We start from the raw sequence: 18,336 nt of genomic DNA on the forward strand, positions 1-18,336 counted from the left end.
TATTTTAGTCTTTCGGCATTTCAAGCCTAGACAAAAGCTTGACGTTGATGTGTTTGGCCATAAAATCTTCCGTTACTTGGCATATGTAATAATTTTATTAGTCGACACATTACTAGGTTAAATAAGGGAAATGATTTGATATATACTACTACTATATATTATTTTATTTGTAGGGAGTAAATCATGGGAATTGTAGTTCACATATTGATTATCCAAATAAAATTCAGTTAAAAATAGAGCCAAAATGAATAAATAAGTACATACTCCAATCAATTCAAAACTTATTTGCTAACTACAAAAAGACAAAAATTGGGAATCAATTAAGCAAATTTAATCTAAAACTATAAACAAACAAAAGAAATACTCTACGGGTTTTACAATTAGGTAGGGCCCACTGTCAGACAGTTGGATCCTCCAGCTATGACTATTTTGGATTCTCCTATTATTTATTTATATTGACCTTTGATTCATAATCGAAGACTACATGCACGACCAAAGACGACTATCAGAATCTAGAGTCAGTGAATATAGAAAAAATGTGATTTTTATTACATATGCATATTTTAATTTTAATATTTTTGCTCAAAAATGTATAATTCGAGTAAAAAAGTGTTGAGTTTATTTCAAATTCCGCTCGCAACTTTTCATTTTGATAGGAATAAGTATTTGCAGCTCTATCACAATTGACTTTAAAATAGTCATTCAAGACAAAAATAGGAAACTATACTTATACTCATTTGTCCAGACAGTGAACTCCTTAGCGAAATGTTACATACACTATCTTACAGATATGATGATTTAGACCACTAAAAGAAATTCGTACAATCAAAAGATAATATCATTGAAGAGCATGAGAGAGACATGATTTGAACCTACATAGAAAACCTATCTTCAACAAGTTTGTAGTTTGTCGCTTTTCACCATTCGACCACTCTCCCCCCCCCCCCTTCTCTGATGAAGACCCCCTAATGGGTTAATTATAATTCTAAGACTTGAATCCATAACCTAATCTTAGATTCATATCTAACAACACAGTCATTCATATTTACATATGCCTAAAGATGGTCAGTCATCTAACATACTTTATATAAAATTATACTATATATATAGATTAAACATAAACTATGAAGGGACACTTTGGTGTATGTAATGTACTATACTTCCATTACTGCGTCACGTCATGTCTAGACCAAGTGTAACATGGTTGGTGCTAGCTAGCTATAGCTACATATAGTACAACATTATCGGAGAAGGATCTAAAATGTTCTTCAAGTATTTGAATTAGTATAAAATTACACCTCATCCACCTATCGGCCCTAAAATGCCTCTGACGTCCACCTTTCTGCTCAAAAATATCCTCGATGTTAATCCTTTGACTCATATTTGCCATTATTTTTAATAGCTCCCATAAAGTAAAATTATTAAATATTTATTTATTATATTGCTTAATGTGATTGGTCCAAATTTAACCCCTTCTCAAATAAATAATAGAAATGATATTTTAAAAAATAATATTTTTCTATAATTAATTTCATGATATCTTCCTATTGGCATATTTTAAATCACCCCCAATTTATTATAACGTAACCCAACTCATAAATGGGGATCCAACTAAAATCCATACTTACCCCGGCTGATTGCCCATCTAAAAAAATTATTATTTTCATTAATATAAAATTTTCTCTCGATTATACAAATGTCTTGTTCATTTTCTCTTTTATTCCTTTTTTAATCTCTTATTCTTAATTAGGATATCCGGGACTCAACTTGAAATGAACTCATATATATATTTATATTCTTTTAATTAGTATTATTGTCATAATGGGAAGAGGGTGGGGATAAGATAACTTATTATTTTTATTCTTTTATTTTTAATTTTGGCTACACACAAAAGAATACTATAATTTTTGTTCATATTTGCTTAATTAAGTCATCTTTTATTGAACTAATTATTTCTATATGAATGCATCGTTATTTTCCTCTCTCTTTTCTCTCTTGTTTGTGACAAATTAAAAATAAATAAAATAAGGGAATATTACATAGTAAATCATTTCCTAGCGAATGATGAGAATGATGTTAGGCCAATTAAGGCTAAAATGTCTATTATGATTTTATAAATTAAGTGTATATCAAAGAAGGTCATGATATGACTACTATAATGGCATCGATTTTTACTTGATTAGAGTTAGAAAGTGTGTTACTTGTGAAATCGACCTGATCTACGAAGGAATGCATATCGCTATAGATAAAAGACCGAACAAATTTGATAGTGTATTTTAGTTACTTAACTGGCAGAAATGTGTGAGCTATTTGAGTACAATCTTCTCAGGGGTATGATGTGTTCTAGTGGTGGATCTAACGGGCTTTCACGATATGGTACTAGTGGTATATAAAAACGGATATGTCGATTGTGTAAAGTGTAAATACTAACTACTTAAGGAGTTATAATTAAGTTGTACCACATGCTAGTATAATAAGACTCGATGTTGCATTTATATTTGAGAAACCAACTGGTTATTACTACGGATGTGTTGGTTAAAACATTGTCTATAAGGAAGATTATAGTGGTGGATTTTTGGAATCATATTAATGTGTTTAGGTTGTGAAGTGTACCTCAAGGATTTTGAATGAGTGGTGATTTCATCGTAAGCTCCATGAAAGTGGATTGATATTAGGATGACAAGTTTATGAGTAAAGGAAGTACTTAATACATTGATAAATTTTAACTTTTAATCTATTTAATTTTGCCACCGTAAAATTATTTTTTTCACTTGATTTTTTTTTTTGAAAAAGAGTGTGTACGTAATACATACACTGTCCATATGATATTAGTCGAATCATTAAATAGTAATTTATTAATCACTCAAAATAATACTAACAGAACATCATGTGAATGAAAACTATTTAGAGTAACTTATTAATCACTCAAAATAATGAATGATAAATAAATAAATAAATCCAAAATAGTCATAGCAGGAGGATCCAACTGTCTGATAGTGGGCCCCACCTAATTGTAAAACCCGTAGAGTATTTCTTTTGTTTGTTTATAGTTTTAGATTAAATTTGCTTAATTAATTCTCAAGTTTTGTATTTTATAGTTAGCAAATAAGTTTTGAATTGATTGGAGTATTTATTTATTTATTCATTTTAGCTCTATTTTCAACTGAATTTTATTTGGAGAAAATCAATATGTGAACTACAATTCCCATGATTTATTCCCTATAAATAAAATAATATATAGTAGAAGTATATATCAAATCATTTCCCTTTGATTTATGCCAAGCAAAACAATACAACCTTTTATTTTGAGATGGTTGCTTGTAAGAGTCACAACTTTATAATGCAACACCTGAATACAATATAATATTTTGATGTACTATTTCTTTCCTACACAAAATCACTTAATCATATAATAATTTGATGTTAAGGAAACGATCATAAGTGATGTAGATCCAATTTAGAGATAATGAAAACATACCTAACAAAACAATTAAACCATTACAAGTTAATTAGTTGTATTACTATTTAACGATAACCCAACAAAAACTAAGCTAGCTACTTAACATAATCATAAACTAATTAAGCAAAAATCACACTTGGACATTTTGGATGAGGAATATCTTTCAGGGTTTTTGGAAACAAGGTATGAAGGGGGTTTTAAGGGTTTTCACTCCTTTTTAGCGGTACACCACGGTCCCTTTATTTTAAGACAATATTTTTTTTCACCCCCGGTCTCATATTAATTGAGATAAGTATTGAAAACACCTCTAAAAATTGATAACCATCCTCGTGGCTTTCGCAATAATACTGTACCGTCTAAAAGCTCTTTGCCATTTGTTCATGGCTCATTTCATTAGCTCGGTAAGGATAATTAATCTAAGTATATTATGATTTCATTTAATATATCAAATGAGTTGTACGGATAGATATCTCTTAGAAAAGTTATTTATATTACTTTTTTTTAATCTTTATCAGAACCCATGCTACAGATAAATGATCTTAGTTCAAATGGGCCAAAATCAATCTTACTGGGCCTTCATTGAAGTCCATCTCAACTCTGCCTCCTGTATCTGTCTTTGAGCTCATGCTAACACCTTATTCGATATTACATAGTAAATCATGATATTAATAATACTTGTGGTTTAAGAATAAAAAATTGATCTTTCAACTCACATGAGCTCGATACGAAGATGGAGGACTCAATCGACATGTCCGTAACAAGCTCGTCGAACTTCGCTTTGAAAGCAACATCCCGTTGGTCTTTTGAATTATGTCGTATTTGACAAAGAGGCAAGTCTCACCAATGCATGTTGAATCTCGATTAAAATCAAGACAAAATTCACACTCTGCCATTTTTGAATTAAGGATATTTTGAATTGATAAATTTTAACTTTTAATCTATTTAATTTTGCCACTGTAAAATTATTTTTTCCTCGTGATTTTTTTTTTCTTTTAAAAAGAGTGTGTACGTACTACAAACACTGACTATATGATATTAGTTGAATCATTAAATAGTAATTTATTAATCACTCAAAATAATACTCACAGAACATCATGTTAATTAAAACTATTTAGTGTAACTTATTAATCACTCAAAATAATGAATGAAAAATAAATAAATAAATAGGAGAATCAATATGTGAACTACAATTCCCATAATTTATTCCCTATAAATAAAATAATATATAGTAGTAGTATATATCAAATCATTTCCCTTTGATTTATGCCAAAAGGAAATCAATACAACCTTTTATTTTGAGATGTTTGCTTGTAAGAGTCACAACTTTATAATGGATTTTGTCCACAATTTTATTTATTTTTAATTTGTCATAAACAAAGAGAGAGAAAAAATGAGGAAAATAACGACGCATTCATATATAAATAATTTGTTCAATAAAAGATGACTTAATTAAGTAAATATGTACAAATATTATAGTATTCTTTTGTGTGTATACAAAATTAGAAATAAAGAATAAAAATAATAATTTATCTTATCCCCGCCCTCTTTCCATTATGACAATAATACTAACTAAATGAATATAACTATGTGAGTTTATTTCAAGTTGAGTCCCGAATATCCTAATTAAGAATAAGAGATTAAAAAAGGAATAAAAGAGAAAATGAACAAGACATTTGGATAATCGAGAGAAAATTTTATATTAATGAAAATTATAATTTTTTTTAGATGGACAATCAGCCGGGGTAAGTATGAATTTTAGTTGGATCCCCATTTATGAGTTGGGTTAGGTTATAATAAATTGGGGTTGTTTTAATATATGCCAATAGAAAGATATCATGAAATTAATTATAGAAAAATATCATTTTTATTATTTATTTGAGAAGGGTTTATATTTGGACCAATCACATTAAGCAATATAATAAATAAATATTTAATAATTTTACTTTGTGGGAGCTATAAAAAATAATGGCAAATATGAGTCAAAGGATTAACATCGAGGGTATTTTTTAGCAGAAAGGTGGACGTCAGGGACATTTTAGGGCCGATAGGTGGATGAAGTGTAATTTTGTACCAATTCAAATACTTGAAGGACATTTTAGACCCTGCTCCAATAATATCAAATAAATTATAAAAATACCTACATATATACAGTAGTATAATTAAATAATATACAAACCTTACACAATTATATATACATTTAGTTTACACCAAAAATTACCAAATACAGAAAGAACAACTTTGTGTCATATATACACTTGACATAGTAATTTATACAGTTACGAACACATATACATGGTATAAATATTTTACACGATTACTTACATATACAATGTTTTCAATTAAACAATATACAAATCGTATAACTTATATATACGGTAAAATTATAAAAACATTACTCGCACTAAAGAACACAATTGTATTCAAATCATAGACAATACATATATACAAATCTTATCATTCATTTAACTTTTTTTGAACAAAAAAATAGAATAGAATTCTTAATATACGATTTCTCTAATCTTGTATAAACGAATAGAAACTTTTGCGAAACATCTTAATCAACAAAATAAAAATTATTCGGTTTTCAAAATTTCAATTATATACTGTACAAATCAATTGTATACTTTCTTGCCGTTTCAAAACATGAAGTTTCCTGGAAAGAAACGATTAACTTGCGTTGAATATACAAAAATATTGATTAACGGGTGCTTCAGTCGTCTGACGAAACAAAATGTTATAGAACTCATTTTTGGAAAAAATATTTGATTTTGAACATTTAGCTTGAATCGTGGGATTATGTAATTTTTCTGTTACTGTATTTAGCGCTCATGTTTTAATTATTTCTTAAAAAATATTGTATAAATTTTTAACCAAAAAAAAAAAGGTTATATACAAAATAAACGCTTAATAGCAAACTAAACTATACCCATAGAATATAATTATATAAACTATACCTATAGAGCGTTATTTCATTAAATCAGTTTGTCATATATGAAATTTTCCTTTAACTAAATATGTTATAGTAGTATTATTAAAATAAAATAAATTATAAAGATATTTTTTAAAATTATTTATTATTGTGAAATTTTAAGAGGAAGATAAATAATTTTGTTGAATTCTTTTATTCACATCCTTGATTAAAAACAGAGAATAATCAGTTTTTAAAACATGTATGATGTATCTTCCAAAACTCGTAATAGGAAATGGACACAAATTACTTAGTAAGATATAATTATAATATTTTAAGCACGTAGATTATTTGTATTTTTATTTAGGGATAAGGGTCTGAAAAATATCCCAATTAGATTTGTTGTTGCGATACTAAATTATCATGAGGACTTATTACCTCCCTAGACTATTTAATACCGTATTTTAAACATATATATATATATATATATATATATATATATATTTGCCCACGTGGACATAAAAAATAATGCAAAATTATAAATAGTAATGTGTCCACGTGGGCACATTTATACCTTTAAAATACACTATTAAATAGTTCAGGGGGTAAAAAAATATGGTATTAAATAGTCTAGGGAGGTAATAGGTCCTTTTGAAAGTTTAGTATTGCAACATCAAATCTGACCAAAGTTAAGGTATTTTTCCGACCCTTATCCCTTTTATTTAATCATAATATTTTATTATATCAGAATTTTCTTATTTTTATTTACTTGGTTCATTTATTTTTCATTGCAGAATCATCTAAAATTTACATGATTTGATGAAATTTATTTGGGTAGAATTTTCGTTGAGCGAAGACAAGGGGTATCAAGCTAGAATCTACTCAAAAAAATACACAAATATGAGTGAAATGTAGCTAAAAAAAATGTAAATTCATTATTCATCTACGACTCTCGACTTTATTTGCTAAAAAATAAAAATGAAATATTTGCATTTTTGTGGTTTCCATATAACATGATCAAGATCCGATTTCATTGAATTGTAGTCGTGAATTTTACATCTTTAATTAGTGTAGTTTTTCACGTAAAATTCATGTGTGTCTTGTCATGCTCTTTCAACATCAAAGTTAGATTATAGTCAATTTGCAAATACACTCACTAAACATGTTCATCGTAAGAGTTTCAATATACAAATATAGTGTCATTAAAATTTGATTTTGAGCACAAAAATATACAATAATTTATTTAATTATTTCCTCTCTTTCGTGTAAGTGCTTAAATAATCAATAGATAGGCTCAATATATATATATATATATATTCTCTTATTATATAAGAGGGAGTTTATGATGGGACATTGTGATGTCCAATCATAAACTCCCTATTTAATATATAATATATAATATAATAAATCATTTTTTCTACTATATAATATATATTTATTTTCTACTATAAGGGAGTTTATATAATATATAATAATATAATATAATAAATCATTTACAAATGACTTAAAATATTTCATATTTAAAGGATATATAAAAAAATTGGTTCACTCTCAAAATTCTATCCGGGTCACATATATTGGGACAGAAAAAATAACATATATCATTTTAAAATTACCAAAAAAGTATTATAAATAATAATAATTAACAACTTAAAATATCTTAAAGACATTTTAAAAGGGTTAATTTTGTAATTGTAATTCTACTATTATATAAGAGGGAGTTTATCATGGGACATTCTATGTGTCCCATCATAAACTCCCTATTTAATATATAATATAATAAATCATTTTTTCTACTATATAATATATAAAATATATATTTATTTTTCTACTATATAATAAAAGGGAGTTTATATATATAATATATAATATCATAATAAAACCCCTTTTATTATATAGTAGAAATAAATATAATATATATATATATATAATATAATATAATATAATATAATATAATATATAATAATATAATATAATAAATCATTTACAATTGACTTAAAATATTTAATATTTAAAAGATATATAATAAAATAGGTTGACTCTCAAAATTCTATCCGGGTCACATATATTGGGACAGAAAAAATAACATATATCATTTCAAAATTACCAAAAAAGTATTATAAATAATAATAATTAACAACTTAAAATATCTGAAAGACATTTTAAAAGGGTTAATTTTGTAAGTTTATCCATATCACATAAATTAGGACAAAGTGACCAGCAATGTAAGTTATTTGAAAGTTACATGAAAATATTATAAATCACAATAATTAATAACTTAGAACATTTTTTTTAAAAAATGCAAATTTGGATGACTCTTCAAATTTCATTTGTGTCACATAAATTGAAACAACAAAAATAACATATATTGCGTCCATTTTAATTTATTTGTCTTAATTTTTTTTATATTTAAAAATTGCGTAAAAATACTATAAATCATGATAATTGACAACATAAAATATTTCAAAAATAAATACATATAAAAAAATTCGATTAATTCTTGAAATTAATATATCGTTAAAAATTATATATAAAATACAATAAATCGTGATTTTGACCACTTAAAATATTTATTAAAAAAATAGAAAAAATAAATTGACTGATTGTTAAAATTAATCTATCAATGTCACATAAAATGAGACAAAAGTAGTAATATGTATTGTTTAATGTGAAATTATTGCAAACTACGTAAAATGTATTATAAATGTTAACAATTAACAACATTTGATTGAATCTTGAAATTTTATCAATGCTACATATATTCAGACAAGTGGAGTAATATATATTAAGTATTTGAAAATTACGTACAACCATATTGCTTTCTGTAGGCTTCGAATTATCGTGGTCATTTTTTAGGCTGATACAAGTTTTGTACTTTTTTTTTTAATATTATAAATCGCAATAATTAATAATTTAAAATATTTTAAAAAATATATTAAAAATTTAGTTGGTTTCGGGAATTTTATTTATACTATATAAAATGGGACAAAGGAAGCAACATATATCATTTACAAATGACTTAAAAAGCATTAAAAATTACAATAATTACCAATTTAAAATATTTAAAAGCTATATAATAAAATAGGTTCACTCTCAGAATTCTTTCAGGCTCACATATATTAGGACAGAAAAAATAACACATATCATTTTAAAATTACCAAAAAAGTATTATAAATAATAATAATTAACAACTTAAAATATCTGAAAGACATTTTAAAAGGGTTAATTTTGTAATTTTATCCATATCACATAAATTAGGACAAAGTGACCAGTAATGTTGGTTATTTGAAAGTTACATCAAAATATTATAAATCACAATAATTAATAACTTAAAACATTTTTTAAAAAAAAATTAAAATTTGGATGACTCTCCAAATTTTATTTGTGTGACATAAATTGAGACAACAAAAATAACATATATTGGGTCCATTTTAATTTATTTGTCTTATTTTTTTTTTGGGTTTTTTATATTTAAAAAATGCGTAAAAATATTATAAATCATGATAATTGACAACATAAAATATGTTTTGAAAAAAAATACAAAAATTTCCACTCATTCTTTAAGTAAATCTATCGTAAAAATACTATAAATCATGATAATTGACAACATAAAATATTTCAAAAATGTTGTATGTGGATAGTCTTATTGTGCCTTGAATAGCATCAAATAAAGTACAAGTTTGTGATAAAAAAACTTATTCCTTTATCCACGCAAACAATCGCTTCAAAATCTCCGTTATTAGCCCCAAAACATACCATTTATATTATTGGGCCCGTGCCCGTGCATAGCACGGGCAACATTACCTAGTATATATATAAAGTTAAGATACTCTAATTTGTCAAAAAGTTCTTTATTCGCCTCTACATAATTGCTAAATTATCAAAATACAATATTTAATAAAATTTGTCTCAATCATAAAATTCAGAGGTGTTGACTATTAAAATCACTTCCTCTTTTCTCCAACCTAAAGAAAGAAGAAAAAGGAATTTAATAAATAGCAGAAAAGATGGCTTAACAGAATTTTATGGGCTTAGGACTAAATATCCAAAAATTTCAACAGAATTAATTATTTTCTTTTAGTGCATATTCTATCTATAATCTACTCATCTAATTTCACTTCCCAATGTATGACTAAAAGATTCAAACAAAACAAATAGAGAAATTATTTCACGTTATTTCCTGTTTGTAGCGTAACGCAATGGTCTATATCTACCCAACATTCCTTCTTGGGTTAGTGTCATAAAGTGTGCCGTCTTGAATTTTAGTTTCCGCCTAAGTTTAAATTCAAGATTGTCATTAAGAAGTGTCAATAGTTATAGTAAAAAATATAATAATGAAGCTATTAAGATTAGAAACACACGACCTCAATGAATTTGCATAACTCCTTAACCACTAGACTAAACTTTCAATTTGTGTTAAGAGGCGTCAGTATTTATATATTTATTAAACAAAAATTTGACCTATATATACGATGTAATTTTCTAACAAAGGGATGTCGCTTGACACCCCTTGGCTAAGAGTGGGTCCGCCCCTGTGTCTACTTTATGGGTAAAAGTTAGAATTTATATATTGATAGGGAACATAACTAAGCTGGTGAAGCACTACACAAGAAATTATTTTTAGCGGCAATAACTTAATTGGTATATTTTTTTAGAGGCAAATAACACTCTTTGTAAATGTTCCTAAAATCTATAGTGATATTGAATTTAATAACATTTAACTAATGTCGGTAATATTTTTAGCACTTTTAATGTACATATTTGTTGTAATATTTGTTATAGTGAATTGAATAGATTCACTATTTTAAAATGTCTTGAACGTCTGCCTTATGGGCAAAAAATAACATACTTAAGTTTTAATTTATCTATAACTCAAAGCTTTTGGTCAGTTGAGAAGGTTCTATCTTGAAATGACATAGGCGCATGTCTTATGGGTAAAACTTAGAATTTATAAACGATGAGCAATATACATAATTTTAACTTTTGTCTATAAGGCAAAACTTCTGACCAATGAGCAGATTCACCGTCTAAAATATTCTAAATGTCTAGCTTATTGAGAAAGATTTTTCTGAAGCAGGGGCTACTTTTTTTTTTAAAAAAAACATTGTTAAGCGGGGCCAAAAATCAAACTCACCCCCTTATGAAGGATTTTTTGTAAGACTTTTTCTTTTGAGGAACAAAATATCAAGACCAATCCATCTTAAGATCATTTATGAACTTATCTGATACTAGGGGTGATAAAATTAGGTCATAAAACTATAACACACCCAATTCATTTGGATTTGAACGAGTTAACAATTCACTTATTTTATTAATTGAGCTTATTTTGATATGCTTTTTAAATCGAGTTGATGATATGTAATCCAAATTGACTCATGAAAAAAATTCTCTAAATATTTTTTAAAAAACATTTCTATGGATATGCTTTACATGTGCATAATATAAGAAAATTCTTTTTATTTGGTCAAATAAATTGTAAGCCAGATAAATTTTGAATCTAAACTTCCTAAGAATGGAAAGGATTAGGTTATGACCAAGTTTTAAGCTCATTTTATCTCAATCGGTTAATTAGTTGATTCATTTTGACATTCTCAAATTTAACTCAATCCGTTAATTTGACATTCTAATTGTTACTCTTTCCATTTTAAATTATTTATCATTTTAAAAGTTTATGATAAAAATTAATTATTATTTCTCATTTTATCCTTAATAATGTTATTCTCAAATACTACTTTCTTCGTATCAAAATAAGATGTTATTTTAGTAAAAATAATTCGTTTCAAAATAAATGGCACCTTAAAAATTTAAAACAAAAACCCGTCTCTATATTTTTTTCGACTATATATACCTTTATATTTCATCTTTTTAATATTATCTCATTTTTCAAGAGATATTTATTAAATATAAGTAATTCAGTAAATTACACATTATATTATTGATTTCTTAATAGACATTTTTATTAAGATGACACTTATTTTAGAACAAAAATAGTATACATATCTCAATAGAATAATATTTAAATATGAGATATATATATATATATATGCATATAAACAAAATAATCAATAATTTATTCTAATTCATAACAATTTTTTTTTTTTTAAAAAAAAAACACATGATAAATAATTTGAGACAGAAAAATTAATAAAACTGTTAGCCCAAATCCCAAAATATTCCTTTCCGATAAACATATGGTCCACACCTGTTAGCGCCGTTATCTCACTTGTCTCTCCTACCTAGGATATCTCAATATTAATTCTTTGTGAATTATGAGGACCATAGCCAAATGACGCAAACAAGTCAAATTTAGAAATCGATTCAAAATTTAAATTTTACGATTGTAAATTATAAAATATGTTAGTAGATTTTTCTGAAATTGATGTAATTTTTAGGTAGATTAATAATTATCTTAATAATATATTCAGTGTAATATTGTTTATAAATAATGTTAAAAAAAAAGTAAAATATACACAAATATTAAGATATTTTTGTGGATTAAAAGGTGGAAAAAAGGAAACAAAATATCTTCTCTTCTATTCCACAAAGATGGAAGTAAAATTTTATGTATATATATATATATATATATATTATTTTGACGAGCAACTATACGATACAATTGAAAATCACTATGAATTTTCTTGTCAAAGAGAAGAAGAGGAAATGACCACGTAATGCTCAAATTAAGAAGTGATTTATTTTCAAGAAACAACCTAAAGGTAACTTTCTCACCCATTTTTTAGGAAAGAGGCGCTAAAAATAGTTTTACTAAAATTAAGTATTCATTTTTTAAGATTTTTTTTGTACTTATAAGGTATGTTTGGTGCGTAAATATTTTTAAGAAAATGAGTGATTATTTTTATATATTAGCAAAAGATATTATTCCAAATATAGTTGTATATAATCTTTTTCGAAACCTAGATGACTGTAAAAAAAAGAAGCCATATAAACTGAAATAATAGACAAAAAATATTGTATCTAAATTATCGCACAATAACTTTAAGAGCTATATGTGATTTGGCTAATAATAATTGTTTCAGACTCTATTGAAAGGGAGGAGATAATTAATATAAAATGTTATTTGTGAAAATCGTTTTCCCTAGTTTTATTAGGAAAATCTTATTCATCATTTAAGGAATTTATTTTTCTATGTTAAGACAAATCATTATCAATCATGTAAAAAATTATAACGGATAGTAGAAGTCTACCAAGCAAATGCCTTGCCATAAGGTAGATAATCCATATTGACATTACTCAACAATTCTTCTCTCAACATTTGTCTCATGCAACATGTTGCTCTTGGGAATTGAATTCATAATCTTGACTTTAATAGCACTTGTTAGAATTAAACGTTTATTATCATTATCAAAAGCTATAGCCAGTAGCAAGATCATATTTTATTTCTTCACCAAATCAACCAAGGAAGCTCCATGTTCGATCGATCTGACTCACCCTTTCCTAGATGGACCTTACCATAGACAAGATATTAATGTTACTCAATATCCTAACTAAAAAAAAACAATTTTTTAACTAACCAGACATAAAAAAAATTACGAATATTTTGTATGTGGGCATACCACCCATACCTCAAATTTCAATGGAGGACCTAATCAATTTTAAAATCAGAAAAAGTTCGATCATATTCCGATATTGTACTGGTGTTTTGATAATCCCTACCTTATAGACGTCAACTTCTGTATTTATTATTGCCTTCACTTCACTGGTGAATACAATACTTTTACTACACGTTACTGCTGACTTATCAATTTTCCCCATTTATTAGTGCTATAAATTCACATTTTATCATCCTAACAACAAATGCAATTTATTAAATCATCAACTATATTCTACGTACATACACTTAGCTCAGGAGAACATCAACATGGTTACAAGTAATGAATCTTTCTTGATAGTGAAACCGGAAAATGGAGGAACACGGGACCTCGTAGGCCTCCTCCTCGGAGGCTTACGAGGAGAGATCAAAGCTAAGTTTCTCGAATATTCTTGTGTTGACGATGGTGGTGGTGATTGTGATGGCGGAGAAGAAGTGGATGATCATAGATGGGTAATATTTGTGTCCATCTTAGTGAGGAAAATATTAAAGGTGTTGAAGAAACCAATGGAATGGAGTGGCTACTTCCTAGAGTTTTTCATCAACCTCTTCTCTCTTAATGGCAACTTTCTTGGTTTATTCCACAATATCTTGCATGGTAATACTAATACTCCCCTACTCTTTCGTTTCATTTTACGTGAAGATATTTGACTAGAAAAATAAAATTTTGAAATTTATGGTTTTAAATCAGGGGCAGAGCTAGTCGCCTGTATATGAGTTTGGTCGAATAACTCAATAGATTTTGTTTAAATAGCGTATTTTTGTTACTAAATTCATTAAACATATGTATAAATATCAAATAAAAAACGTATTTATTCTTACTTAAAATCGTTATTGTAAAATTCAGAACCTATAAAGTTGATATCCTACCTTCGACTATGCTTTAAATATGTATTTCTTCTTCTTCATATTTTTTCAAAATATTTATCGTTCTTACTAAAAATATGTCTCAGAAAACATAACGTTTTTGAAGTTCAAAACAAAAATATTACTATTATTTTTTTCTTCCATTTTATCCTTAGTAGTTAGTAGCAATTTTTTTTTTAAAAAAAACTACAAACACTTTAATTATGACACACAAATATATTAGAAGTCTGTTTAGATTGACTTATTTTAAGTGTTTTTAAGCTAAAATAACTTCTAGGCACTTTTGGAGTGTTTTTATAAGTTAAAAAAAATACTTATAAGCACTTAATTTTACTTTTAAAATGCTAAAAGTAAGCCAAAAATGAAAAATCAATCCAAACAGACTCTAAATATTTAAATAAGAAAGATCATATCGTAAGACATAAATAAGGAAAAAACAGTCAAACACCCTCCCAATTACTATTTTCTTAAAAGACGTGTAAATGAAAAACACGACTAGCTTGAAAAACTGGAAACATGTCTCATGACTTCTATGAGTTAACTAGCTAGCTAGGAGTATAATAAATTTAGTTATCTGATTATAAACAAAAATGTTGCATATAAACAGGAAAGCTGGTGATACCACAAAGAGGAACTGCAAATTTCATAAGTATTATTGGCCATATAGATGGAAGAATTAACTTACTATACAACACTGAAATATTAACGAAGGAAATTGCTCAATCGGATAGTTTCATCAAAAAAAATGAGCAACGAGATAGAGCTCTCATGGATTTATGTATGATGTCTTCAAAGTTGGCTTATCAGAACGAAAACGTCGTTAAGGACGTTGTAAATCATCACTGGAAGGTATATATATTATACTTCAGCTTCTTTATAAGTAATATTTTCTTGATCATTTGCTAGAAGTAACATTTTATCTTTTGTAAAACAGATGCATTTTGTGGATTTTTACAACTGCTGGAATGGTAAGAACTCATATACTTACTCATGTTAGATAGTTTGTAATATATTGTGAAAGAGCATGACTATTAATCTTAATTAAAAGTCATTTCCTAAGTTGTAGAGTTAAAGGGTCAAAAACAAAATTAAACTATCCTACTTTATTGAGTTTCGTATTTGGACTATTGAGAAAGTGAGTTTCGTACTTGAACTATCACCGAATGGTTAACAAAACATACCTAGATGTTGACTAGAACAAATGTTTGTCTGGAAAGGCTTTTAGCCGCGTTTGTCCATAAAATATTCATCCACATGTATATATATAGCATAGTACTATTGGGGTGATAGTTCACGTAAGAAACTCACACTCTCAATAGTTCAGATATGAAATTGAAAAAACTGGCATAATTTAGCGTTAGAAAAATATGCACTTGTTGTATCATGAATGGAATTGCCTCAAGGCCATTTCTTCTTTGATTATGTTTCCTATTTTTCTAACTCCTTGCCTTCTCTGATTGAATGAACATTCTTTCTTGAAAATCTGTGTTTGTTGAGAACAGATTACCAGAAACAGAATTCAACTCAAGTTTTCATACTATGCGATAAATCAAAAGATGCAAACTTGATTTTGATCAGCTTCAGAGGTACTGAGCCATTTGATGCTGATGATTGGATCACTGATTTCGACTACTCGTGGTATGAAGTTCCTAAAATAGGAAAACTACATATGGGATTCTTAGAAGCGTTAGGATTAGGAAGCAGAGTAAACGTTTCCACGTTTCATGAACATCTTTTTGATAAAAATGTTGATGTAACTATTGCTCATCCAGAGAGGAAGACTGCTTATTATACTGTTAGAAGCAAACTCAAAAGTTTACTAAAGGAACACGAGAATGCAAGGTTTGTCGTTACAGGACATAGCTTAGGAGGAGCGTTGGCTATACTATTTCCAACGATGCTTGTTATACATGAGGAAATGGATGTCATGAAGAGATTATCGCGTGTATACACATATGGTCAACCTAGAGTTGGAAATAGACAGTTAGGGAGGTTTATGGAAGAACATTTGGAACATCCGGTGCCTAAGTACTTCAGAGTTGTTTATAGCAATGATCTTGTTCCGAGGTTACCTTATGATGATAAAACATTTCTGTATAAGCATTTTGGTGTTTGTATGTACTATAACAGCTTATACGTTGAGCAGGAAGTACGCGAAGAGCCAAACATGAACTTTTTTGGGCTACGATTCGTGTTACCAATGTATCTGAATGTTGTTTGGGAGTTTATCAGAGGCTTCTTTATGTGTTACATATATGGACCAGAGTACAAAGAGAGCTGGGAATCAATATTTTTTCGGATGGTGGGGATGTTTCTTCCAGGGATTTCTGCTCATAGCCCGGTTAATTATGTCAACTCTGTAAGACTTGGAAGGAAGAAGTGTTCAGATGTCATCGTTTTGGTAAGTCTAGATTGAAATGAAATGCCTTGATCAAGTGATTTATGTCTCAAAAAATAAACTCGTTAGAGCTTTTTCGTGTCTTGAATAAAGTTTATGGATCATATTTTGGTGTTGTGATTGTAAGAAGTGTTGGAACTATTATGAGTTGTTGATGTGAATGTATCAATGAGAGTACATGTAGAAGTTTTTGTTGTTGTTGAATGTATTGAATAAATGTTGTTTCAGTGATTGCTTGTTATTAGATTTGTTTGATAATGAAAATGAATTGTATCAGTTGTTCTTTGTCTACACGATGTAAAGATATGACACGTGGACCTCACTCATCCTCAAAAGTTAACTCATAAATGTGGGACTTTAACCCACTCTAGTACCCCACTTCATGTAGACCCAACTAGAGTGCCGAGAGCCCGAATAGGGATAAACCCGACTCTAATAGCATGTAAAAATATGATACAGACCTAACTCAACACCAAAAGCTAGTCACGAGAGGAGGATTGTCCAAGTCAATATAAGTAGACCATCAATCTAAAAGCTAGTCATGATAGAGGCAAGTGTTTTACATTCATTGGTTTGACGTGAACATCTGGTTCTGCCAGTCATCCCCCAACCAATGCCACTAAATGATATGAACCCAAAATGTACGTAAAATGTTATCAAGGTAGTAACCATAAATATATCACGTTGAAAATTGAAATTAAAAAGTTACTTTAAAAAAAAGGCATTCTTATTGAAACAGAAAGAATACACCTTATTAGTAAACGTAAAAAACACTGAAACTAATTCTATATAATTTGGTGATTCATCATTAGTTAAATTTGATGAGCAAACTAGAGACAACTTTAGACTAATAAAAATAACACACAAAAATATATACAAATACTAAGTGCACAAGAATAAAGATAGTTAATATAAATACATAAAAGCATCCAATTCTTACAGAACAAAAAAAAAAGTGGCACCTCGTTATGTTTATGTAAAAGAAACTACAGATCTTCTGTTCACAGGATATGTCAAAACAACAACAATTTCAATACATTTTACAACGACAGAGCAACTGAATATCGCGAACATGTGAAAGAAGGGAGAGATGC

At 27.6% G+C, this 18,336-nt stretch overlaps 1 protein-coding gene across 1 annotated transcript; it reads left to right on the forward strand.

The window, feature by feature from the left end:
• Positions 1-2,297: 2,297 nt before the first annotated feature.
• Positions 2,298-17,444, forward strand: LOC125820310 (triacylglycerol lipase OBL1-like). Its single transcript, XM_049499750.1, has 5 exons — positions 2,298-2,385; positions 14,231-14,575; positions 15,452-15,693; positions 15,779-15,812; positions 16,347-17,444. The coding sequence occupies exons 1-5, from the start codon at positions 2,298-2,300 to the stop codon at positions 17,258-17,260; spliced, it is 1,623 nt and encodes a 540-aa protein (XP_049355707.1). The 3' UTR covers positions 17,261-17,444.
• The last annotated feature ends 892 nt before the right edge of the window (positions 17,445-18,336 follow it).

Source organism: Solanum verrucosum, unplaced genomic scaffold (genome assembly GCF_900185275.1).
Source record: "Solanum verrucosum unplaced genomic scaffold, falcon-dt-bn FXZP01000229.1, whole genome shotgun sequence".
Classification (NCBI taxonomy): Eukaryota; Viridiplantae; Streptophyta; class Magnoliopsida; order Solanales; family Solanaceae; genus Solanum; species Solanum verrucosum.

Coding starts and splice junctions, on each gene's coding strand:
- LOC125820310 (XM_049499750.1), top strand. CDS start 2,298: ATGTGTGAGCTATTTGAGTACAATCTTCTCAGGGGTATGATGTGTTCT. Junction 14,576..15,451: donor ATTCCACAATATCTTGCATG/GTAATACTAATA, acceptor GCATATAAACAG/GAAAGCTGGTGATACCACAA. Junction 15,813..16,346: donor TTTTTACAACTGCTGGAATG/GTAAGAACTCAT, acceptor TGTTGAGAACAG/ATTACCAGAAACAGAATTCA.